The sequence below is a fragment of the Solea solea genome, chromosome 7 (assembly GCF_958295425.1).
Source record: "Solea solea chromosome 7, fSolSol10.1, whole genome shotgun sequence".
NCBI lineage: Eukaryota > Metazoa > Chordata > Actinopteri > Pleuronectiformes > Soleidae > Solea > Solea solea.
Window position 1 is genome coordinate 3,844,583 of NC_081140.1, and position 27,981 is coordinate 3,872,563.

Sequence of the window (27,981 nt, forward strand, 5' to 3'; positions counted from 1 at the left end):
ATTCAAGTATTTTAATGCAGATTCCAATGTGCTGAATCAGACAAGTGGAACAGAGCCAGTACAGTATGACAGAGCTTCTCAAATATCGCGACATAAATATAAATAAATGCGGTCTCAACAAGGTAGAATGAGAATATAGGAGGCAAGTCCATTCACAGACGATATACAGTATCTAATCTCAGCTGATGGAAAAACATCTCACAAAAGCAGACAGGAATCGGACTGAGAGACAGAAGACAGAGTTCAGACTGATACCTGCTGTGCAGGAACAATACAGGTGTGTTCTGGAGGTGAGCGCGTACGTGCAGGTGTGTGTGTGTGTGTGTGTCTTCAGTTTGGCAGGTCAGAGTGATGATGCCTAGTAACAGAGAGATCCAAACTTCAGTTTGGATTCAAGCCATTAAAGTGATAGTTCAGCTCTTTATTCTTTAAATGAAAAAAAAAAACCTGCTCCTGGAACCAGCTTGAGACATGGAGGCTCCATCTCACTGAAAACATGACTGCCAGTGGGGATTCCAACTGAATAACAAAGGAATCTCCAAATACATTCTACACCCACTTAGACTATAGTATATAATGTATGATGTCACTTTATTTTACACTTTATTTACCTTAAGTTTGTAAATTCCTGCACCAAACCTACAGAGAAAATCTTTGTTTTTAGTTCACAAGGAAACAGCAGCTGCTGCTCTACTGCTGCCTCGTTTGGTAAGTTTGTGTCAGTTCAATAAATCTAAACAAAGAATTCAAATTCAAAATACAATTGATTACTTATTGATGAAGACAGCGGTGGATCCACAACTCCTGTGTGCTGTGATGTAAAATCACAGATTTGGTGTGTGGGTTTAATGGTTTGCAAAACAACACAAACATCAGCCTCCAGATGGAAAACACTATTTAAAAGCAAAATAAAGAAGCAAACATACTCCTAAGATATCCTATATTCAAGTGGGCATAGACTTGTATTGGGTGAATGTTTTGTTAAGTGGTTAAAATATGTTTTTCCTCAGGCAGCCATGTTTTCAGCAAGAGAGAGGGAGAGAGAGAGAGATTGGTGGTTCTTAGCACAGGGGGTGTGCAACTGATAATGTGTCTGTACATCATACAACCACATCTGAGAAAAACATGAACAATCCCTTTAAGAGTGCCAGCTGTGTGTGTGTGTGTGTGTGTGTGTGTGTGTGTGTGTGTGTGTGTAACTATAATCACGCCAGCTGAACTTCATGGACTGAATGTTCCTCACGTCTCTCTCAGACAGATGTGAGGATGATGTAGCAGGAAGAGTCAACTGCAGTTTGCACAATACTTTGATCTGATATGTGCGTTACTGCCACAGTGTGTGTGTGTGTGTGTGTGTTCGTTGGGCTGACAGTGGGGGATCTGCCATGGCAGACACACACAAACAAAAGTCCCCTTGTGTTGTCAAGCTACAACCACATGATTTCACTCCAGATAACATTCCTCTGTTCTATCCAACCACATAGTTTGGTAATTACAGGCAAAAGAGGTAGAACTATTTGCATAACGTGTGCCTGTACGTGTTTGCACATCTGCATTTTTACATATAACGTGTGATAATATTTCACACACGATGGTTGGACCCATAGAGTACAACACATCATCCGTCTCAGTCACATCTGACAGAACAGATATGCTTTCAAAACAATACAGCTGTCTACACGAGGTGTTTAAACCTTCACATTTTGACCTCCTGATGTAATAGTAGATGGAGCACACTACGTTTGGACAGTGATGGACTGCATCTGCAGACAATCTGCTGCTTGCTTCATGCAGCCCATGTGTTCAAAGAGAACTAACCCAAGTTTGAAAGAAAAATATCTACTGTAAATGTCTCTGAAGGACAGACGTGAAAAAGACTGAAGAAGAAGATGCAAACATTTACTTTCACTCTCACCATCTCAAGCGTTACATACTTTTAGGACTTTTAGAGAAAAAAGTGATCATCTTCAGCGGCTGTGCACTCTCCATTTATTTCCTAAACCTTTTGACAATAGAAATTCCGACATATGACATCATTTGCTTTCTGCTCTGAAAAACCAATGCGTTTCTCAGCAAGAGGAGGCCAGGAAAACTGCACGCTCATCAACAACTGTGAGTGATGCAGTGTGGATGCACTGGAAGCCAGGACATTGTTGTTTTCTTCTCTTCAGATGCAACACAAGTAGAAGAAAACAAATCAAACTACAAAATGATGTAAACATTGACAGTCACTCAATGAGGCCAAGATGACTTCAGCTCAGAGGACATATTTCCATGAGCAGCATCCAAATAGGCCAGTAAAAATATGTGGCTGATTATAGCTGGACCTGTTTGAAGTAGTTCTTTACAGACATCCATATTGCTTAAAATTGCTGAACACAACCAATGAGCTCACTATCAGATGTAATCCACATTTATACTTCCACACTTGAAAATGCATATGTTGTGATGATTCGGGCACTCTGTGCATGCACATGCACGGTGTAAACAGGAAGCTGATTCTTTCCTAACAGCAAGGACTTGCGTTCTGTGATTAACAAAGTGAAACTGAAAGGATGTCTTTCATAAGTTCATGCATGACATGGCAGTCATACATTCCAGCTGTAATCGACTGAGAGCCAACTTACTGCAGTCGGGTTTTTCAGTGTCTCGCATGGGCTCACTCTTGTGTGTGTTTTTTTTACCACACTGCCAATGCAATCAGCCAATCCAGGGAGGATCTATCGAGTTCAAAATATACAGCCTAGAAGCCCATCACACAGGCTGAAGTAATTAATACTAAGTCCATCAGAGGGCACAGTGAGCTAAGTTTGGCCTTACATCCACTCTGAATCCATCAGAAAAAACAAGACAATGATGATAACATTATTAACTCAAGAAAGCTAAACTTTGCTCCAGACAATCATGACACCAAAGCATCTGAGATTCAAGTCATTCACCGTGGATGAGAAAATACATAACAGATCTACAGACTCACCTGTTGTCTCCATCCAAGTGAAGCAGTAGAAGAGTCAATGCAGGACTGGCGACCTCACGACTCACGCGACTCATAGTGAATGTAATAATAAATCATATCATCAGGTTTGTGCGCGGGCTGAGGCGAGGGATATCCAAATATTTTCAAAGGAATATCATGTAGTTCAAACTTTTTTGGAAAAGTGACAGCCCTAATATGGATATGATATAAAACCAGTTTGAATATATGCAATTATCAGGAAAAACATTAGCAATCCAGAAGGATTTTTAAATGAATCCACAGTATATGACGTCACTCAGGTAACGTAACGTCAGTGAATGTCCACAAAAATTGACCAACAAAAATGACCACATTTCACATCAGCGATTAAGAATATTTGATTCAAACCACACGACTGCACTGGCCACACCGCCCAGGAGTAAACTCATGTTACTGTACTTCATAAATCCTTAAACCTCCTGTTGTGCAACACAGTGACACAGCCTGGGCCGTGTATGACACATCCGCACTGCCACAACACAAACAGCTTCATCCTGCCTCTTTACAGCAGGATCCCTTGCCCAAACTAGAAAATTATATGGCAATTATTGGATTACGTCCTCTGACATTGTATATTATTTTTCCATCTATGTTACAAAGTATCTGGCACCAGACTCTGTGGTGGTGGCGGTTCAGTGCGACTTTGCCAAGAGCTTGTAAGTGTGACAGTCCAGGAAAAACCAACAACTATTATTGTCTTGTCTAAAGAAAGTACTTCCAAGCACAGGTAATCAAAACCGTGGGAATGTGTCTGTGGTCCCCAGCAGGTAGAAGACAATATTACAGCTGATTTCTAATTTGAAATTGAAATAGCAGTACAGCCGTCTTTGTATTTTACATGTATCTATCTATGTGCTTTACAGACTATTTCCCCATAAGTTTGACACATAGAAAAACATTTCTGCATGGATGGATTGTGCCACTGAAGCCTGGGAGAGGATTTTGTTTGGTTTTAGCTGCCTGTTTTCATAGAATATTGAATGTGCCTGTTATTGCCATAGGATTTGGGGCGCTTAAATTGACTTTATATGTCAAATAAAATTCAGTATAACATCTGTTGGAAAATGATGGCTAGTTTGACAGGTATGTGAGGTTACTTTTGGAAAAACAAGGCTTCTCTAACAACATGCAGTACTCACGTTAGTCTTGCTGGACACAGCAAACGTAGCGCGGCTGGAAAAGCGGGCAGTGGACGGGCTGCTGCTGGACACTGGGCCTGTCACCATGGAGGAAACTCTGGAGCCAGCAGGAGGACTGCTTGAACTGGGGGAGGATGAGAAGGTGACAGGGGGGGATGTGGGGCTTGGCTGACTGCTGAGGCCGCTGTAGGTCTGGGCTGGACTCCCCAGGGCGCAGGGCTGGACGTGGAGGTGAGCCTGGCTCTGAGTGTGAGCCTCACCCTTCCCGTAGACCACCTCTTTAATCTCCTGATGGTTCTCCTGAATGTCACCGAGGTGATTCTTGTTATTCAGACTGTGATTGTGGCTGTTGTTGTTGTTGTTGTTGATCAAGGTGCTCCTGTTACATGTGACCCCACTCAGGAGCTCCACCTGTTGGGTCAGAGCTTCCAGCTGACTCCTAAGCTGCCGGTTCTCCTGCTGGAGCAGGGCCACTGCTCGTCCAAGAGGCCCGCTCAGGTTAGCCGTCTCCTCCAGGCGACGCTCCATACCAAACTTAAAAGCGCTGACATCCAAGTGGATCTCCCTGATGGCATCCCTGAGAGTGTTCTCATAACGGGCTAGAGCTGCACACACAGTTTCCCCCTCTGGAGAAGAAGAACGTGGGTGACACAGGTCTCCTATCTCAGCAAGGGTTGGTGCTTCCATTGGTACCACTGTAAACACTGACGTAGACGGCTGCTCAGTTATGTGAGATCCTCTGGACAATGGAGAGTGTGAAGCCTCAGTCAGTGAGCTGAGGGTTTAGATGAAGGGGGTTGGGAGGTGAAAGTTTGCAGGAGGGGGCAAAGGTCTGGTCTGTTATCCACACTACTCTTGGACGTCCCAGGCTGCTCCTGCTTCTTCAGTGAGCTCTGCTTCTCAGGTACAGATGTCTCACTTTGTCTTCAGTCTGAAGCACAAGAGAGACACAAGTTGACCTTTAGCTTGTGAGCAACAATCAAACTGTAAAATACGCTTTTGTTTTCTGCAAAGAAATGCAGAAAACAAAGTAAGCAAACATGAAATAGATTCATCCAGAATCGACAAAAAACCCACAAAACTCATTCAAACACAAATGCTCTGACATATTCTACCACACTTCGCTCTCTGCCCTTTTTCAAGAGGTCAGAATAGAAAGCAATCCCACGTCCCTTTGAACCAAAAGTGTTTCATATTCATGTTACTGTTATTAAAACACAGTGGTGAAGTAACCTTCACTCACAGCTGCAACAAGCCTACCTCAGCTCTGCCTCTCCAGCGAGATCCCCTCAGCACCGAACAGCTGTGTGCATTCTGTGTGTGTGTGTGTGAGCTCTGCTCTCCACTGCTGCCGACTCTCTGGTTTGTTTTAAAGTCTCAGGTTCATCGCTTCTCTCCACTGGCACCAAAGAGGGAGGAGAAAGGGAGGGATAAAAAGGAGGAGGGTGGTGTTAGTGGTGGAGTGGAGAAACAACATGGAAAGAGTAGTAAATGTTAAAGGAGGGGAGGGGAAAGAGGGAGGGAGGGAGGGAGGGAGGGAGGGAGGCAGGCTGTGTAGCTTTTACATCCTTGAGGACACTGTGTAAAAATGTGAGCCTTCACTTATTTCTCCTGTTCCAGTTTGTACCGCACATCTTCCTCCTCCTTTTCTGTCCGCCATGTACAGATTGAGTGTTTCAACTGAAACACATAAATAAATACCTTAAGAAACAGAGTGGTTTATTTTCCAGAGACTGCAAACACTCGACACCCTGATATAAGAAAAGCAGTTCTGAGAGAGTCACTAAGTTATTTAAGGGTCTTAAAGTCAACATCTGAGTGCACTAATGCACATACACTGGATGTACAGTTCATATGCATTAATAAAAAGCAGTAAATGGAAAACAGAATTTTAAAGCTGCACTATGGAATATTATCATACACAATGAGGTACATACAGATTTGACGAAGGGTTCCCTAGTTCATCCATGTGTGTGAGTGAAGTTGTGTACATACTGTATACATTATATACATGTGTATTAAACTTATATGTGAGATATGGAGGTGTACTTACAAACATGGGGTGGAGTGGCTCAGTGGTTAAGACCGGTACCCTGTGTGCAAAAGACTTGTACTCAATTCCCTCGTAAGTCGCTTTGGATAAAAAAGTAAAAGTCGTCTTTATGGTCAAAAACGTCGTAGTCGCTACAAACGAGCTGATGTAACTGTCTCATCACTGATGCTCTCGTCAGCCGTGCTGTTTCAGACCAAAACCACATACGCAGAACACGGGCTCCCCCTCTGGAAAGGCGGATGCACAGCTAGCAATTATCAAAACATTGAGTAATGCCGTAATCCCTTATGCTTTTGATCCGGAGTCTGATCCAGAGACAGAAGACACTGTGATCAGGGAAAGACTGCTGCAGGACGCCTGTAGCTTGGATAACGTTGTGGTTATCGAGATGTTAAACACACATGCAAATGAAACATGAGCGTAGCATGTAGCTTAGCCTGTAGCCGGCTATCGCTAATGCTAAACGACAAAACAAGCGAACAAAGACAGTTATACGTATTGTTGGCACTGCTCCTTCCTTTAGGTGAAGTTTGGTGCTGTGTCCTGCTTTATATAGCTACTTTCAACCGTAGAAGAAGAAGAAGACTACTCTCGTTGTAGCTGCTGAGCATATCGGTTGTATGGAGTTCAGCAGCTACAACAAGAGTAGTTCTTCTTCTTCTACAGTTAAAAGTACGTCACTGGATGTGCCCGGGCTCTAGTGCCCGGACTAGGAGGCGCTGCTGTTTAGAGGATTGGTGAAATTCGCCAGTGACATAACTAGTCAATGGAAGTACCGTTCCGCTTCGTAGAGCTCAGGATAGCAATCAAACCCTGCGCTCTCAGCAGTGGCTGAACTGGTTGTTATGGACTTTTAGGGCTTCATAAACGAGGTAATGACACAGAAACGCAGAGTTAATTGGCACTTCCGGGCTATGTCCTCTTTAAATACACAAAGTCTATCATATTGTGAGAATATATTTGGCATTTTATCCAATTGGTCATGATATCACCCATAAAAATCTGAACTCAAAACGTCTTCCTCCAGAAATCATGTGTTGTTAAAGATGACCTGAAACTATCAACAGAGATCATTAACTATATCAACGACATGTTTAGTGATAGACTCACAGACCTTGGTCCTCCAACAGTTTCACTGACTCCCTGTCCAATACCGTATCCAGTACTAACTCCTATGCCCACTGACCTTCTCCACCGCCATTCCTGATCTGCTGACTTCCTGATCCTCATCACCAGAACCAAGCAGCGAACATCGAGGGAATGAGCCTTCTGCTGCCTCAGGAACTCATTACTCATTACAAACCTTCATATCACTGATCAAACTGGCATTCCCATATATTAAACAGCCATTATTTAGTTGTATTCATTTATTAATTTTATTTATTATCTTTATGCAACCGGTGGAGTCTCCTCTTAGCAGCTATTATGTTCTTACTTCCGGGTTGTCTTCAGCCAGCAAACCAGAAGACCACATCCACTTTTACTGAACTTACTGATGGATGAAAGTCATTTTCCTGCCTCCATTTCTTAGGAAAAACATTTTCAGTCTCCATCTCTCACTGGTCGCATCTGTAACTCTGTCTCTCTATCATTATCTTTCAACCTCCTTGCTCGGTATTGTGAGAAGATAAACTCAAAGTCAAGGGGCAATATGCCATTTCTCAAAATGTACTCTTTGCATTTTTTGGTTCCGTTCTATGGTTACTGTGCTTGATAGTTGGACAGGACAGACAGAAAGACAAGCATCACCCTCCCCCTTGTAACAGGACCCCAACAGAGCAAACATTCCACAGTAGATAGCAAGTGTGTGTGTGTGTGTGTGTGTGTGTGTACATGTATTTAGTAGGCTGTATGGACCAATTGTCAAGCAAACCTATCTTTGTGAAGACATTTTGACCTTGTGAGGACATTTTGGCTGGTCCACACAACTTTAATGGGATTTGTTGAGGATTAAGACCTGGTGTTAGGGTTAGAATTAGGTTAGGATGGTTAGGCATTTGGTTGTGATGGTTCAGGTTAGGGTAAGGGGCAAGGGCATAAATTAAGTCTATGAGTGTCCACACAAAGAATGCAAAACCAGCATGTGTGTGTCCATGCAACTGACAGACTCATGCAAATACTTCAACATTCCACCCTCCTGCTTACTGTCAACAGTCTCAGCGTGTGTGTGTGCATGTGTGTGTGTGTGTGCATGAAAGTGAGAAAAAAGGGAGAGTTGTTAGATGATGAAGTGGGGGATACACACACACACACACACACACAGTGTGGTTTTCATGACATTACATTGACTTACATTCATTTCCTGGAGACTTACTTTCACCTTAACCATAACAACTAAATAACCATAACCCAATCCTAACCATAAAACCCTTAAAAAGCCCATTTAAGTTGAGTGGACCAACCAAAATGTCCTCACAAAGATAAGTTTGCTTGACAATTGGTCCACACAACCTACTAAAGGCATGTGCACACTCATGCACACACACACGCACACACGCACACACACACCTTAAGGCCTTATGAGAGTCTGCTGGGGGCAGCACACAACACGTGCAGCAACAAACTGCATTGTAGAGTTTAGAGGTCAGAGGTATCAGGGTTGTTATTATCTTAAAAAAGAGGATCTTAAAAATGTCCAGTTACTTTGGCTGTATCTAGAGCTGAAACAATTAATCGATGAATCAGTTATTAATCGATTACTAAATTAATCGACAACTATTTTGATAATCAGTAATCGGTTTAAAGCTTTTTTCATGATTAAAATGATTTCTGATTGTTTAAGCTTCTTAAATGTTTTCTTAATTTCTTTGCTCTGGATAACAAAGAAATCATTAGCAGTGAATCATTTTGGTTTGTGGACAAAACAAGACATTTGAGAACATCATCATTTCCAGGTTTGACGAACACCGATCAACATTTTTTATGGTTTTCTGATATTTTACAGACCAAACGATTAATCGAGAAAATAATAGACAGATTCATCGATTATTAAAATAATCGTTAGTTGCAGCTCTAAACATGTCAAACCAGGTTTGACGAACACCGTTTCTGACATTTTAATGACCAAACGATTAATCGAGAAAATAATCGACAGCTTTAGTTATACCACTCCATTTCCATGTCTCATGTCGTTTTCAACAAAAAAAAAAAGGTCTGAATGCATACCATCTCAACATTCAATCCTGGGTTAAATAACAATGCATACAGGTTTTTATTAACTGTGGCTCCAGTTATTATTAGTAGGAACACAAAACCTGGGTGAACACATTCATTTCTTCTTCAGCTGTTTCATTTGTTTGGCATTGATGAAAATCCTTTTAAACCTTTCTTTTTACAGTTTAGGATATTATTTATTATTATCTATTATTTCATTGATGAACTCAATTGAATGATAGAGTGAAAAAGGGGGAAAAAAAGTAAAAAGATCTTATGATGTTGAGCACCATTGCTCCTCCTCTAACTCGTTTAGTTTCTGGAGTGTTTGTGATGTCACACTCGTGGCACAGGGGTGAAAAAAACACACACTTTTTTTACCAAGTTCCAAAAATCATGACACTGCGTCGCTGAAAATACTGTCAAGCTGAACCTACTGAACAACACAAAGACACTGCACATCTGTCAAGCACGTTTCCTATAAGTCATCTAGAATAGTCATCCTTTATTCAGGGTGTCAGCAGCTCAGAAATGACAACAACATTCAATCAGATCATGTTAGAACATAATTAAGTCATCTGCCAACATAAATAGCAGGAGGTGCCAGAGGGAATACCTTCACTGTGAGATTGACAGTTTCACAAAGAGTCAGCCTCATGTCTGAAAGCATCTTTTTTACACTTGTCACTCTCAAATCCTTGTTTACTTTTCAAAACACAACACTTTTACCATATCAGCACAGTGTCAGCATATTATTCATATTAGCATATGATCATTTAAAAAATAAAGTGATAGCACTAACATGTATTATGCAAACACAAAGACACATATGAATACAATGATTCCTTTAACCGTTAGTGTCGGTGACCATCTGCCTGATGAGAAAACTGATTTTGGTTAAATTAATTAAATGTGGTTAAACATTTAGTACATTATCTTTTAAAAAACCTTTGCCAAGTTACAACTGAGGAAAGTGAACTCCGATTTCCAAACTCAAAAAACAGAAAATCTACATTTGTAGGAACTGTGTGTTCTGGTTAGAAAGTCTGATAAGAACCAAAGAAAACCTGATTTATGCATCTGAGTCATTACAACAGAGAAGTTAAATGTTGAACAGGATTTGAACTATGATGTGTACTGATACGTTGTTCAGACAACTGTGAGAAAAAGCAGGATTATCAACAACAGTGGACCTTAATCCATTGAGTGGATGGAATCCAGACACCAGAAAAATGGAGGAGTAATCAGACATTTGCTTGCTAACATGTTCATCATATCAGCTTTGTAAAGTGATATCTTAGTGAACAAAATCAATTAAAGCTGGAGTGAGAAATCAGTACTTTGTGTTAAGAAAAAAAAACATGATTCATCGATGTGACTCATAGTATTCAAATTGGATTAGGCTTGATTACACTTAAGTGAAACTATTCCTCATTTTGCTCAAGGCAACCTGAAAGTCCCTGTCAGCTGAATGTGGGACCTCAGACCCCACTTTCAGAAACAGGGCTTTCCAGTAAGAGTGAGTCAGCAAGAAGTGCGGTATGACCTGCATGAATCAGAGCAGTATGAAATGAAATACTGATCTCTCATCACAACAATACAACCCTCCCCCCCTCCCGTAAAGCTTCCAATAATCCAATTTATCCTTTTTTCATTGTTTTGACAATGAGCACATCTGTTTTACTTCCCTGACTCTGGCTCCCTCTGTGCACACTGTACATGTCCAGTGTGATTACTGAGGAGAAGAGATCACACAATCTGATCATCAACCACTGAAACTATTTGTTGATACTGCAGAGACATTTGTAAGCATGCTCCTTCCTCTGACCACAGAGGTTGCCTTAACTCAGTCAGTCAGTCATCATCTACGGCTTTATCCTCTGCCAGAGGGTCGCGGGGGGTGCTGTGCCAATCTCAGCTACATCGGGCGATAGGCGTGGTACACCCTGGACAGTTCGCCAGTCCATCGCAGGGCCACACACAGATAGAGACAAACAACCATTCACTCTCACACTCACTCCTATGGTCAATTTAGAGTGTCCAATTTACCTATCCCCACATTGCATGTTTTTGGACTGTGGGAGGAAGCCGGAGAACCCGGAGAGAACCCACGCACACACGGGGAGAACATGCAAACTCCATGCAGAAAGGCCCTTGTTCCAACCGGGGCTCGAACCCGGGTCTTCTCGCTGCAAGGCGAGAGTGCTAACCACTATACCACCGTGTGGCCCTTGCCTTAACTCATTAAGTGCAAATTTGGTCACCTGGCAGTGAGACTTCATCCATCTTACTGATTAACTAAGATATAGTCACACCTGTCAAAGCACACACTGATGACAAGGAGGTAATTGTACCTTCCTTACAGATATATATATATATAAAATGGTTTCTCACCTCAAATGATCTTAAAACTGCTGATTAAAACAGGCTGAGGTAACGCAGCACTGTTCTTAGCACATAAGTGGTATTTGGTAAAAGTTTTATTTCTAGTTTTTTTCTTCAATTGTGTGTTTTCTCCTTAGATAATACATTACATTAATGCCTCATGATCACAGAGCCACTGTGTTCCAGAGCCACTGCATGTTGACAAGTCCCAACATATTTTACAGCTGTTTGTGGTGACACAACAGTGTGCGCTTGTTAGCACAACTGTCACCTATCACGCCTCAACTCACCTTAAACTCTAAACTATCCTCATCCCATTACACTTAACCCAAACCATTTAAGTAGCCTATGAAACTACAGCAGGTTTTAGTTCTGAATCTCCAACCTTACTATCCCGGAGGTTCACGCAGCAATCACTGTCCCATTAAGTAGGAAATCATCATTCGTTAACATAGAAAAATTAAATAATAAAACGTATGGAGAACTTCACCTCAAATGTGAGCAAAAACATAAAAATAAGTTTATCAACATAGTATTTACTCATTTCATGAGAAAAACCAACTAAAAATGTATCTTATTGTATGGTTTATGTATGTTATACTATATTTATTTCCTGCTAATACTGTTTTTAACTTCCTAGCAACATCCGTCATCAGTTTCTGTTGTAGTCTGATTCGCTTCCATGGTCATCATGCTCAGGTAATGTTGGCCTGTCTCTACCTGTGTGTGTGTGTGTGTGTGTCTGTGTGTGTGAACATTACAACACCGACACAAAACTAAACAGATGTAATCAGTCCAAACACAGATCAGTGGTTGTGATAAGTGCCTTCTGGTGCACGAAGTGCTAACTGTGTGACAGACAAACACAACTGGTGAAATGGATGACACATTGTGATGTAATGGACGCACTCACAACTCTGGGAAAACATGATGACTGCATGATACACTATGAAATGTCAACACAGTAAAAGGAAGGCCATTACTATTATATGATATGATATTACATTACATTATATTATTCATATTGCATGAGCACTTGTGCTTTAAAATGTAAATATCTGTACTTAGGTGTGGTCCTGACAGTAGTGCAGGACTCTTGCACCCGAGCTTAAGACATGGTTGCTTGCAGCACAAGGAAAAACAGTTTTTAACCACTTAACAGAAGATTCACCTCATAAAATGTATTCCTGCCAAAGTCTCAGATATCTTAAAAATATGTTTACTTGCCATTAGACAGACTTTTTCAACTGGAAATGGATTAAAAGCTTGGGTTCAAATGTCTTATTTTGTGACTTATGTGCTGGAAATCCTGGAAAGTTACTGGAAAGGCAGAAGTAGACCAGCAGCTCTCATGTTAAAATGATTCTTGTCCTGATGACTTTGACACAACCACACTTCAGATATATTTTGTTTTAAAATTTACATTCACAAAACACAGATATGCAAATCTTGATTTGGCTCTGTGTTTATAAATAAAGATACAAATACATATTATTAATAGCAAGTAGGAGGAGCTCACCAACATGGTCTCTGCCCCCCTTCTGGCTTTTCACAGAGATTATCAGTGGTTTTCATTTCAACACATTTTTTGGCTTCAGTTTACAGCTGGTAACATTAAAGGAGAATTGAGTGCTATACTAAACAGAATAATGTGTGACAGATGGTCATTAGGGAATGAAATGTTTCTAATTAGGTTGTTAATTATAGGAACGTCAGTATGGACGTAATGAAACTGTATAACTGAGGAAACTTAACCACATACCTCCGTGGTTTAGTTTCATGGCTTCTCTATCATCGTCCTATCTAAAGGGTTACACACACACACACACACACACACACACAATGCTAGATGCAGACATAAACAGGACCTGCATTCATCAACATCACTTACAGATAACATATGCACTTTAGAGTGGAAAAAAGGTTCACAACAGTTTTGTAAATCGATCTTGTGATGGCTATAAAAACTGTAAAAACGTCTAGTGTTATTCACTGACTGAGGCTACAATGACACTAATATATGTTTGTTGTAAAATGCAGCACATTTGCTACATATCCACCTGGTGTCCACACTACTCTGTGGAGAATTTGATCCCCTAAAATGGACATGTTGCATATATATTCCTGACAGCGTTGTATGGAAGCACTTGAACTTTGTAAAAGGGTAAAAAAAAAGATTTTATGGCCATTTCTCTCAGCACTTTGCCAAGGAATCCCAGCAGGTCACCCCTGTGTTATATCAGTCTGCAACTTACACTCTGTAAAGTCAGATATTTCTGCCTGTAAACGACCAGTGAGACGCTCAGGAGACGATGAATGTTGATGAACAGGTTACCTGCCTGTCCATGTCATGTGTTAACAGACATCACATTTCACCCCAAAACATCATGTCTCAGTCCCCGCATTGTTTCCATGGGAACCTGTCATGTTCAAACAGGGCCACAGGGACGGCAGCCAAGTCATGATGTCATCGACACTTCAAGAGCCAACTTTAATTGAATGCATGTGTGAGTGAGCGAGAAATCAAATGGTTTCATTTTTGTTTGAGATTAGAATCGACTGCAAAGCAGCCTCGGTGAATAAGGCCACCAAGTAGTAGTAGTGAGTTTATTCAACTGAATAATGTTTTGTTTTTTTCTCTGAGCATACAAATGTGAACGCATGCTTTCCCTAGTCCCTTTTCGATTGTTTTTAAAACTAACGCATACCTCCACAAAGTCCAATAGGTCCCCTTAAATTCACTCAAGCCAACGTAGGATTTGAGAAATCTGGTTAAGTCCAGTTAATGCCAGTATGAACTGTGGATTCCTGCAAATTTTTCACAAGAGTTGTTGAAAAGAAAAACAATCTATTTCGCCCTTAACCTGAAACGAGTTCAGAAAGCATTGCTAGAGTGTTGCATGCGTTTGAGTTAGTTTACCAACAGTTTCACCTATTTTCACCTGACACAGTATGAAGGTCGTTCCCGATAGTTAACTTTATTTAGAACTGATCAAAGAATAGTTAATATATACTTGTTTTATTTATCTAAATTAATTTGCAGAATGTGCTACACTGGTCATGTTCACCTTGTACAAAAATAATCTATATTTAAACCAAAATAACCTTTACATTTCACTTCAGAGTAAAGGGGAACCTTTAAGCTTATTTATTTTAGGGATGGGACTTTGTTTCAATAAAACGACCAACAAACCTCGACAAAAACAATAGAGAGTTGAAATGTCATGCCCAACACTGTTTAGAATGTGCTATTTCTTTGTATTCCTGTAGGAAATAAATGTTACTGTTGTACCTCAGTAAAGTTTGCAAAAGTCTCTCGTTTTTATTATCACTGCTTTCAATATTGGACATTACTGCTATGTTTTTGAGCCTAAAATTAAATAGTACAGTGTAGAATATAGGCCGACAATTCCACAAAAACTCGACACGTGGGCCTCGACAATCGGCTCTTGTTCCCATCCCTAATATATATATATATTCGTATGTAAAAATTATGGCAGCAACGATTCCTCGAGTACTTCGAATAACTCAATTACTAAAAATGATCGAGGAATTTTCCACGTTTAATTAAGAATAAATTAAACGTGCCTACGGGTATGCGTCTCCTATAAAGCGGAAGAAGACGGCGGCTTTTCGTAACATGTGTGGACAGTTTTGCTGAAAACGGCGCAAGCAAAGTGAAAGTAATAAGAGGAAGAGACAGAAGATGTCGAAGGTGTGGGATCAATTTAAATTAAAAATCATCGTGGTGTGTGTACATTGCAAGATGGAGCTAGTGTACCATAACAGCACGACTTCAATGCTGCGGCACCTCAAAAGAAAACACCCATTTGACGACATGAGCGGACGACCCGAGACAAGGTAAATACAACATAAAATCTGTGATGTGATAAAGCTTAATGTTACTAAGGAACATTTTTGCTATTAATTATGACTAATATTAAGCAGTGGTGGAAAGTAACTAAGTACACTTACTCAACTACTGAAATACAGTTTACGGTATTTTTACTTCACTTGAGTATTTCCAATTTTTAACACTTACTTCTACTCCACTACATCTCAGAGGGAAATACTGTACTTTTATTCCACTACAATTAATTGACAACTTACCAGAGATCTGCTATTAACAGATTAACCATAGCACATGGTTTGCAGTATATTGGGTCAGTAAGGCTTACTGTAGGATTAAGACATTTAGCCTTCAAAATATCTATTAAGTCATTATTATGTTCGCCTCTTTTTCAGTAAACCATCACAGACTCTTATGGACAAGTTTCAAAAAGCACCAGCAGCTGTACTGAGAGACAGCATTTTAATATGCTGGTCACAGACATGCGCCGCTGAGCATGGTGGAAGATGGTGGCTTTAAGGCGATGATTTCCACTTTCCATCCCAATTATGAACTTCGATCAAGAACCTTCTTCACAAAACAGTTGGACAAAAAGGATGAAGACCTCAAAGACATAGGAGCAGTGGGACACCCCCATATAAGCAACAGAGGCTTGTATGGGGGTGACGTGCCACTATCTGAAGAATTAGAAAATGGTGTCCCACTGCTCCTAATGGCTTGCACACACACATCAAGAGAGACTGTAAAGGGGGGTGTAAGACTCTTGTTCCAAGTCCCGGTCCACAGTCAAGCATTTCTGTTGAAACGGATTGGTTCTGATTCTGAATGTGAAGTTGCACAATTTAAAGGCAGTGTTTAAGAATATTTAAGTGGGAAACAATTTTATTTATTTTAATTTAATTTTATGTCTCAGGAAATGTTAAGTTGGAAGTCATTTTATTTATTTTTATTGGAAATTTTAACAAACAGTTTACTAGTTTGCATAATATGTAAATAAATGTCAATTTTTCTTATAAAGGAAACAAATTGGTTGTTTTTATTAAGTGATCTGTCTTGTTTTCTATTGTATATTTATAATTGGGCTTTAATTAAGCAAAAGTATGTTTTATCCGATTACTCGATTAATCGATGGAATGTTCGATAGAATAATCGATTACCAAAATATTCGATAGCTGCAGCCCTCGTAAAAATATGTTGGAACTATAAAATAGTTACGACATATGGGACAGATATACAAAACTTCTAAGAACAACAGACAAAGAAAACAGGCGAGAGCTTCATTTTCAAGAAGAAACACATCAGTGTGGCTTCTCTAATCCAACGGAAAGCAAGATGTTCTGCGATGCAAACACACTGCTCACGCATCCAGTGTGCCTCAGGCCTGATGACGTTATAAAGGTGCATCTTAGGAGGAAAGCAGCGAAATACAGAGGGAGAGCGGGGGAAGGATCCTTGAAGAAAACCAGCTCCAGAGTGTAGCCAAGAAAGTGCTGGAGTGGCTTCAGGACAAGTCTATGTCCTTACGTGCCCCAGACAAATCTCAGACAGCCAAGATAATCCACAGAAGAGACCAGAGGAGGACACTTCACACACACTTTCCATCCAATAGAGAAGGAGCAGACCTGCCAGGACAATTGGGAAACTGCCTGAATCCATAAGAACAAAGCTGGTAGACACTGCAAACTAGTGAATCAAGGGTCTGAGCACTTCTGTAATCTAGTTTAATTTGGTTTTTGGTTTTTAATAAACTTACAGAAATGTGTAAAAATGTGTTTTTCCACTTGATGATTTTGGATAATGGACTTTTGGACCCCAGGGCCCTACTTCCCTTGTAATTGTCTTGCTCTGTTTGTATGAGTGTGTGATGGGCTTCAGGTGTACATGGTGTGTGTGTGCGTGTGCATGTGTGTGTGTGTAGTTGGATATTGTGAGCTGATTGGTCCTACTCCAAAGGCCGGACTGTCCCAGCTACAGGGGATTCTCTGTAAATCACTAACAGCCAGACTGCCAGCAGACATACTTCTTGTTTTTAATAAACTCTGTGTTGTAGTTGCCGGTGGAGTAAACAAGGCAAAAATGGAAAGTGTACCCATATAAAGAGCATAATATTAACTAAACAACAATCTAAGTTGTCTGAATACTTTCTCAGCGTCTCTGGAGGTGAGGGAGGAGCTGTGAGCCGATCCAGGCAGAGCACTGGAGGACAAGGTGTGTCTGATAGACATTTCTGGGAGGATTAGAGAGAGCAACGTGAGGTGAGAGGAAGTAGAACCATCTTAGTCAGCAATATCAAACAAAGAAGCCTCTGCTCTCTGTTTCAAATGAATCACTCTGTCTCAACTCAAGAGGGCTTTATTACATTTATTTTAACAAGAAATGTGGATGAAATTACAGAACATGACCTATGGAGTCTTTCTATGACCCCCGCATGTGTGTATTCAACTGTAAATGTACAGTAACCGTTCTGGTGCAGATTTTCCAAGGACCTCTCAGATCCAGGGTTTTTCTTATCAGACGTGAGTGTCTGCTGACGCACACTGTGAATACTTAAGAAGGGCGTAGTATGAAATTGAAAGAAATATCACTTTAAAAGTTTTATAATAGCATTCTCAGGCCAAATTAAATCGAATATATTTACTTTAATTAAATGATAAAGAGGATTTTTGGGAATAAAGTCAGAATCTTTTGTCACTCTTAGAAAGGTTTAATGACAAATGGAATACAACGGGCTTCCCATAATAATACCTTGTATAAGTGTAAAATTCATTAAAAAAAATAAATGAGTTTGGTTGTCATAGCCTTAGATATGTACTTTAGACAAGACAGGGGCCTTGCTTTAAGGAGGCCACTATCATTCTACAGAAGCCTGAAGGTACAAACCAGCCAGAGCATGAGTTTCTAATTTTCAAGGCAGCTTAGGGAAAAGAATGGCTCCGCCCACATAAATCTTATGCGTGAACTAACAAAACAGAATGAACAATTGACAGAGGAAGTCTCCCCTGTTCTCACATTTCACTGTTGCTACACGCTTCTTTATATTTTACCACAAACTCGAGAATCTTAGAATCTCTAAGAATGTTAACACGTTTGTTAGTATTTTCAGACACAATTCTCCAACATGCAGAAGAAATAAACAGCCCACAACACGACTCAGCTAAAATGCTGTTGCTGATTTTTATTTACATTTTTACAGTGTGTGCATACTGTTGACCAGGAGGAGCTGAAAACTTATCATGCATCTCATCATTAACTTCTTTTTTAGTTTCTCCCGCTCATTCTCTCTAAACTGCTGCCAGCGCTGGTCTCAGATTGTCTGGGGCGGCTTGAGCTGTCGCTGACTCAGATCATCTGGTATTGTAGTCATGAGATCGGGATGTGCGTCGTTGCATCAGGACGGAATTATATCTTTAAATATTCACACTAAGCAATGCGGACTGCTGCTGATGAGCCAATAAGGAGCGATAAGCTACGCATTTTAACTACATCGGCTTAGGAAAACAACTGCATTATATTATTCTACACAAATGTTATGTGATACACTTGCAGCAGTGTTAACATTGATCGAGTTTACTTCTGATATGGGGCTAACATGCTTGAATGGACCGGGATGGTATTAGTGTGCAAAAAAGCTCCTAAGATCACTAGCTTCCATTATTACAGCCTTTCAACCTCTGCTGAGCTCCAACACACACACACACACACACACACACACACACAGTTTCCTGCAACATTTTCACTTCAACTTCAAGCAGAATTGTGTGATATGTGCAACCAGGAAATTAGTTAAAATCAATACAGAGTAAAACATGAGGTTATAACTAATTGTGTGGGTATTTGTGTGTGTGTGTGTGTGAGTGTGTAACAAATAAAAAAGAGGCAAACCATCTTCTGATTTTATGCACCACCACATCACATGGCAACTTCCTTAAATCAAACACACCTGTCATATTCCATTAATCTGAGTGGGCAGGTTATATATCACAGTGAGAATGAAAGAGCAGAGAAGCTGTACTTAGAGAAGTGCACTAGAGTAACGTTGACACAGGTCCGACCAAGACTGTAAATCATGGGAGAGCATCAAAAACTATTGTGTTGCCTAGTAACTAAGTGTTTTGGGTGTCTGCTGCAGCTGCTGTACACAATACATCTTTGTATTATCGGCAGCTTTATTTTGCTGTTCATTTTATAAATGCTTACAGTGCTGTGCCAGTTCACATCTTAAAGAGAAAGTTCACTTCACACACATACAAAATTAAAAACCACATATTTACAGTTCCATAAAGTACTTCACATTCATTCTTTGGTATAAATAGTTATTCTATTTAGAACGCCAGTCCTTCAGTGGGCACAATTACATTAAACGTACTGCTCTAGTCTACTAGATTCTAGCAGAAGTAGCAGGAGTAGAACTGTCTATACCACTTACACAAGCCATACTGGGCTGCAGAGGCAGATGTATCAGATTTAATAATTACTGAAACCAAAACTATCCTTGTTTTTCCAATGGCATAAGGACGTTTTGCTGATATCAGACATGTTGATATATTGGGGGGGGAATAATATAGAAACATTATTCCCTGTGCCAAACTACAAAGGTCATTTGGTCTTGTCTGTATTGACATTAACATAAAAATGTTCAAACTCATGTGACAACAGATAGTACAACTACAACTAAGTAGTTATAGTACAATAATAGTTGGTGAGCATGCAAGCATTAATGTCAAGGAGGTAGCAGCCTATTCAGCCAGTCATATCAGGGGATATTGGTGTATTTTAAAGCAAGTATCAGACGATAACTATATGGTGCAGATAATATCTTGCATCCCTACTCATAAGTCATTTTACCAGTGAAATAACAGAAAGACTAGAATGATGTAAAGTGTATGTAATGCACTTCTAATACGTTTGTTGCTGGAAAAATCTTTATCGCATTCTGCAGAAGAAAAAAAAAGTCTTCCCCATGCTCCTACGCTCACACTGGCAAAGCTACTTCTCCCCAGAGAGCAGGAAGTTATCAGAGACAGAGAACAGACTGAGGGAGACATACAGTGAATGAGTCTGGACGGGGTGTCCTCTGTGGGACGGTGTCAGGATTACACGAGTGTGGAAGTGGACATGCCCCTAATGTCAACAGCAGAGAGGATACAGGGAGCTGCTGTTGGGACGTGACCTCAAGAAATGGGAAATGAAGTACGTATGGATAAGAGTCACTAAAAAGCACACACACACACACACACACACACAGTTCCCAGGAGCCACAGTGCTCAATCAGCAAGCAACTTTGAACACACACAGTGTGTACGTGTGCATTTATGTGTAAGTTCAAGATGATGTCATTCACCCAGACGCAGCCAAAAACATCTCAGTCATATCCAACAATTGTTCTTTCACCACAGTTTAGGCACACACACACACACACACACACACACACACACACACATATCAGATCTCACAACATTAGCAGATCAGCCCCTGAGCTGGCAGCACGTCACTGATGCAGCATTACATCATCCTTTCCTCTCCCAGGCCCTGGAGTCAGACTCACACAAACACACATACTCACACATACGTACGTGAGCTTATTAGTTGGGGCTATTAGAGCGCAGCCATCAAGCTGAGCTGTTTTCCTTCAGAGCTAAAATTTGGAAAGACAACATCATCTGTTGTGGTCAGTAGCAGAGCAGCATCTACTGTGTGTGAAAAGGTCGGCAAACCCAGGAGAGTTGACAAGGACACAATGGCCTCATGGGTTAGGGTTTTAGCGACAGCTGATCTTAAGGTTGAGAGCAACAGTTAAAACTTTTATAATTAATTAATCTGGCGATTATTTTCTCCATCAATCAATTTGGTCCGTTAAAAGTTGTAAAATGTTGATTGGTGCTTCCCAAACCTCAAATGATAATGTTCTTAAATGTGTTGGTTTGTCCATTCATTCATTCATTCATCCGTCTTCTACCCACCAACCAAAATGATTCAGTTTAAATATTTTCTTTGTTGTATGGAGCAAAAAAAACAAAAAATGTTTAAGAAGCTGAAAAATCGGATAACTTTTTTTAAATAATTAAATTTCAATTAATTAATAATCCTGTAATCCCAACATGCAAACTAGTACAACATCATTTGAATGTATGCTCTGTACTTGAAATAAAAGCTTTGGCAAAGGTTATATTCCATATCACATAGTGTCAGGAGCTAACTCTGAGCTTTTGCTTTTAAGTCAAATGTGAACCACCAATCAGACGACTCAGAACAAACCTCTAGTGCATGAAGATCACGTGACATGCTTCAAATCTCTTCAAAGTTTATGTCACTTTGTCATTCACTCACTTGTCTAACCAAAGTTAATGGAGAAAATTAGCGATTTTACATCATGGCACTCAGATGCTGCCACTGCTGCCTCAACCAGTAACTTAAAATGTGTTATTTTGTGACTTCTGTCTTTGAAATGGTTTGTTTGCTTTTACCACTGTGACATAAACAAGGCAGCAGTCCACCTGCAGCTACCATTTACATGCAAGCTAAAAATGCTGAATTTCTCTATGGACTTTGGTGCGGGAGAGTGAAAAAGCTGTCCAACAATGAGATAAAGCGGCAAACATAATTTCACGGTGCAGATGTGTCAGAATTCATGCACTCACACTCCAATAACATGAATTATGAGTGAAACTGTAAAACAATTCATGATATTGAATTCTCTAATATTCCTCTGCAGTGAAAAGATGAATATTCTCTTTATCGGTCACTAAATTTCACTCACATGTGCGTCCCAAACTCCTCAGGCCTGGCTCAAACCATAAATCCCAGTGTACCACCTCTTTACTGTCGTCTACCTGCTTATTACAAAGACAGCTAAAACATAAAAATGATTAAATAACATTTCCTGAGTGAGTGTTGTCCAGGTAACCGGCAAAACAAGCGAAGCATACTGACGCCACTAAGTGCCTGTTGCGTTAGCGTTAGCCTCATTTCATTTGGTTTGAATGCATTTTATGACACATGCACTACTACACAGCTGTTAGAGTTTATCTAAGTGTTTTGCCAGATTTGAACATAAAACACTGCAGTTGTTTTCATGAGCTGAACTCTGCACTCGCCCAGACATGATAAGTGACACTGAGTCACATCACTTTGTATCTCTGTGAGGAGTAACACAATCCAGTGAGTCATGGTGAGATCCGTAAACACTGGAGGTTTGAACCCTTCACTGACCTGCTGTCTTCTGCAGGCTGCTGCTCTCTGATTTATGGCTCAACTTCAAATGGGGAATAAAACAGAACAGAACATACAGTATACAATTGTGAACAAGCTCAGCGCGTCAGGAGGACTGTTGTGTAATCATGTTAAGAATGTTTGACCACATTTTTCAGGGTTTTCTTTCACTTTTGTCAGACCTCGTACCAGATCTTCCTTTGACCGACCTTTGATGTGAGTAGTTAAAGCTGTAATGCGTAACTTTTACACAGAAACAAATGCCTGTTACATTCAAACCATTGCTAATTGAGTTTATGCAATGCTGATTAAGCCTATCACACAATTCTCCGTATAGTGATGTTTAGATTAGAGCTGGTGTGTCAAATTACCATTTTAGATCAAATATTGTCCTGAACTATACTCATCATATTCTACAGACTGAAGAAAACATCTTTGTTTCTCACAGATCTGCACAAATGTCACACAGTAATCGTTTTAAATGTTATTCAAATGCAAATGAGAATTATGTAAAAAACTACCAATCCCTCTGATATCATGAATCATATCACAATTTCAATTAGAGATTTATTCAAAATCGTTCAGCACTAGTTTAGATCTTACCCAGCAACATTCCTGCACTGCATACAGGAAGTGATTTATTTTATTTCAAGACAGACAGAGGCAAAAGCAACACTGTGCTAGTGAACAAATTGGAGTATGACTGAAAACACAAAGAATCATCCAGGAAAAAGTGAATTTTCCACTCAAAATATGGCCATCAGACAGTTTAACATGATACAGATACAATAACACTTTTTGGCCTCCACCACGGCACTGCCGCTGTAAACATTCTCCCTTAGGTCTGATAGTTTTGCTTGACAGAGCCTGATTTGGGATAAAGGACACAGCATAAAGATATCGTTGCTGTTCACAGACTTAAAACCGAGGGCGAATAACAACAAAAAAATACCTAAAATTTAAGCACAACAAAATTGGTCCTTTTGATATTTCAAAAAGAAAATATCAAAGTTCATATTTGCTTTGTCAGCTCTCTTCTGGGATGCAACACTTGAAAAGTGGCCGCCAGACTGTAGATCTATGAGTCTCCCAGTGATAATCATTTATCTTCTGTTTCAATGATGATCAAACCAACGGATTTATTCTACCCAAAGTTACAAAGTTATCCAACACGAACACACACTTGGCTTAAGTTAACTGTTTTCTGGAGCCTTTTGTGTCAAAAGCAGTGCTAATGTGTACACAACAAAATCTAAGGTCATCATTCATGGCGTATAGTTGAGAGTGTTGGGAGTGTTTGACACCAAAGACTGCAGCGTACATATTTCATACATCATAAATTAGGTCACTGTTGCAAGTGAGCCTGTACTATATTTTCCTCATGGGGCTGCATCTGTGGTAAATGTGCTGGTTTATGTGCTGGAGACATGAAATGTGACTGCGGGAGTCAAGTGAAGAGTAAAAAAAGAATTGATGAATGTGTTCAAAGGCTCATTAAACACAGAAGCACGGCAGTGTGTAAATGCTATTAGGTTGAATTATTCTGTTGAATTATTTAAAGCAGTTTAGCCACTGTTGGTTAGTTTGTATTCTCTTCCAACAGCATCTCTTGGTTTCTTTTTCTTTTTAAACTTTGCCTAAACTCAACCAAAGCTTAACATCACATTCCCACATGGCTTTCAATGGGAACAGAGCATGTGAGCAGAGCTTCCAAGGCTGCCACTGCAGACTCCATTTCTCTTTTTTTTTTACGCAACTCCAATGAAATAGCTCACTACGCGCTCAGAGTAATAAAAACAGAGTAATAAACTGCTCCTATATAGGAATGTGTAACTCAGTCAACACATATTTTGTGTTACTGGTTCTTACCTGACATAATCCATCAACAGGCTGGTGACCTGCCCAGGATGAACCCTGCCTCTTGCTCAGTGTGCCTGCTTAGATTGGCGACATCTCCGCCAGGGACTCTCAAACGATGAGCTGTAGAAACTGAATGAAAGGAATGAACAGTGAACACAGTATACTGAACACCTGATAGAATTTTTGATCCCTCGGGACTCCCCTCCAAATAAATTAAAAATAAATATCATGCCTTTTTTCCTGCTCCCTTTTTGGTTACGCTTTATGCCATTGTGTCATACAGATTTGTTGTTTTAGCCTCCATGTTACTACTTTTATGAATTTGCTTGCAGATTGAAAGCAATTAAACAGAACATGTGCACATTAAAACAAAAAGAACATAAGTTTTTACTTACATTCAAACAAAATGTTACTCTCCACGTGTATGAAGCATGTATGTGACCTCCCGTGTGATCTGATACCTTTGTGATGTGGACGGTAGATGGTTTTGTGTCGAGTGATCCTTAAACTAAACTATTGGACTGTGTGGAAAATAATACATCAGAGCTGAAGCGGCAGATCTGAAAATGCTCCTTTCGGTGAAAGTGGAAATGCGCTGACTTGAAATACAAAACAACGATCATGAATCCGTCTTCACTTAAGTCAAACTCACATTCGGTTGAGTGTTTGAAAAAAAGAGAAGTAAAGAGGAACCACATGTTGACGGGTACTTGGACATAAAAACGACATAAACAGGAAAGAACAGTGGAGGAGGTGGAGGAATGAAACAAACATGTTGGTTGCATAAACCACTGATTTGTTGTGTCATGACAATGAGTTGTGCCATTTATAATCAACCAAAACAAGCACACACACACACACACACTGTATATACACACGGAGACAGTCAGTGTCTGTCTATCCCATCTTCTTGCAGCACAGATGAGGTCATTTCAGACAAGTTTTATCAGAGCCCTGGTAAGCCAATAAATCAGGCACACACATGTGTGCATGTGTGTGTGTGTGAGTCTGTGAGAGAGACAGTGTGTGTGTGTCTGTGAGAGAGAGACAGTGTGTGTGAGTCTGTGAGAGAGACAGTGTGTGTGAGTCTGTGAGAGAGAGACAGTGTGTGTGTGTCTGTGAGAGAGAGACAGTGTGTGTAAAAGACACAGATCCAAAGATGCAGAGACTGAGAACTAAACAACTGTATCTGTGAAAGTCCCTTGTTGCTGTTTAACAGTCTGAGAATCTGTCCTGCTGACTTTTCCCGTATGAGGCTGTTGGGAAACTGCTCTGACTGTGACACATAACCCCACACAAGCATAAAACTGCGCCTAATCCTGCTTTCAGCAAGGTTTACCATGTGGTTGGAACATACAGCATCAGCATTAAGTATTTTTCCTCCTCCTCCTGAATCTCTGACAGTTGGGTTATGTAGAATCTAAATAACTCAGTGATATAAGATAGATCATCTCTCAGAACAGATCCATCCAAATACAGCAATAGTTGGATGTCTGCTTTTAAATCACAGTGGACAACATGCAGAGTGAACCTGTTTGAAAAAGAAAAAGTCATCTTTCATTCCAGGCTTTTCCTGGACATCAGAATTTAAGCTCTGAGAAGTATAGTGGACAAGCCATTGGAGGAGAAATGTCAGCACTAAATAATTCATTCACATACATGTGTGATAAAGTTGTTGTTGACAGGAGACAGATCTTGTTTGGCATCTTTCAGCTGTAGAACTGACAGCGATGGAAACCTCCAAACAACTCAAAGATAAAAAACTTAACTCTGTCTGACATGTTACATGTTACAACTGGAGTACATTCTCACTTTTATTTTTATTTTTATTTTTATAGAATGCATTTCTCCTTGACTATGATTCTTTGAGATGTGAGTGATGTAGTATTTGAAATTCATTTCTCACATGAAGGAATAGAGGTATGGGATGTCGACATTCTCACCACACCACACGTTGTGTTGCAATGCTGAGAAACAGTGATAAAATTGTGAATTGCTCTGCAGAGAACTTCAACGCACTCTCACTAGTCACACAAAGCACAAAACAATAAATTGAATAAATTACAAGGACCAAAATAAACAGGTATAAACAGGCCAGAATATAGCAGTGGTGATGCTTGTTATTTTACTTAATAAAAAAATAAAAACTTGGGTTCAGTTCCAAAAACAGTTTCTCTTCCAACATGTGAAGCAAACTGTAGCCTCATGGCTACAAGCTCGTGCTTGTCCCTTCATTTGTGCATCCTCAGAAAACTGTGACAGAGGAGACTGAGGATTTTACTCACAGACCAGGTGCAAAACAGCACTTGCACAGAGCGGTTTTGGAATGAAATGAACACAAATGTAGTGATGCATTTACTCACCGTTTCAGTGATGCTATCATTTAGCTACAGATGTTTCACCTGAAATGAATAATGAGGTTTTAAATCATTGGGAGTTCCACCTGTGTTGGTTTTATAAGAGGCATCTCTGGAAGGAACACTAATGAGAGCAGTGAGAGACCCAACACTGAGCTGTAAAACCAAAACCCCGACCTGAAAAGCCCCATAAAGCTGAAGGGAGTCTGGTGATGAGTCTCCGTGGATTCATTACTTTAAGAGACGGTATAGTAGAAAAATAGTGGTTAAACTGTGACTTAAAGTCTTGTTTACATTGAATTGAAATTTGCTTTAAAAGTAAATGTTAGCCCTGTTCCTTCAGTGTTCACACTCTGCTATGAGACAACTTTAATGTGCATTCCACTGATTTTACACAGTTCAAGTTCAGTTGTCATGTTCTACTCAGTGTGTGTGAAAACCATTGTAAATGCGTTCTGTGGAAAGTCTGAAAAATAAAACAGTAACAATGATGTCATCAGGATTATCTTGGCATGGAGTTTACTGTTTTAATGTGGAACACACGCATACACAAACACAGGTGCATGCAAACGTGAATCATTTCCACTCCACATCAGCCCGATGTAACGAGAGCGAGTGCTACATGAAGAGCTGGTGTGGATGTGGAAATACAGGCAGCTCAGCTCCAGTGTTCATGTATCCATGACCAATATAAGGTCCAGGCTGTCACTGTATTGACATCAGCACACAACACTTCAAAGTGTGGTTGCTATGGATCCTCTCCATCATCCAACTCACTGCATGTGTTCCTGTATTTGTTACCTCTTTAGGGACCTTTTCTGGCATAAACACTGACCTTATTAGGACCAGTAGTCCCCATGGAGACCAAAACCTGGTCCTAATGAGGCAGAAAACATATACAGCCACACAGCAATGACGCCAGGTCCACTGCAGACAACAGCACAACATTGAGACGCTAC

At 40.2% G+C, this 27,981-nt stretch overlaps 1 protein-coding gene across 1 annotated transcript in view; it reads right to left on the reverse strand.

Moving 5' to 3' along the window:
* The window catches only part of smtnl (smoothelin, like), a 31,132-nt gene extending 25,646 nt beyond the window's left edge, over nucleotides 1-5,486 (reverse strand). The window contains exons 1-2 of the mRNA XM_058634480.1: nucleotides 5,416-5,486; nucleotides 4,156-5,086 (exon numbers count right to left, since the gene is read on the reverse strand). Of these exons, the coding sequence (XP_058490463.1) occupies nucleotides 4,156-4,842 (687 nt within the window). The 5' untranslated portion in view covers nucleotides 4,843-5,086; nucleotides 5,416-5,486. The remainder of the gene's footprint in view (nucleotides 1-4,155; nucleotides 5,087-5,415) is intronic.
* Between the last annotated feature and the right edge of the window lie 22,495 nt (nucleotides 5,487-27,981).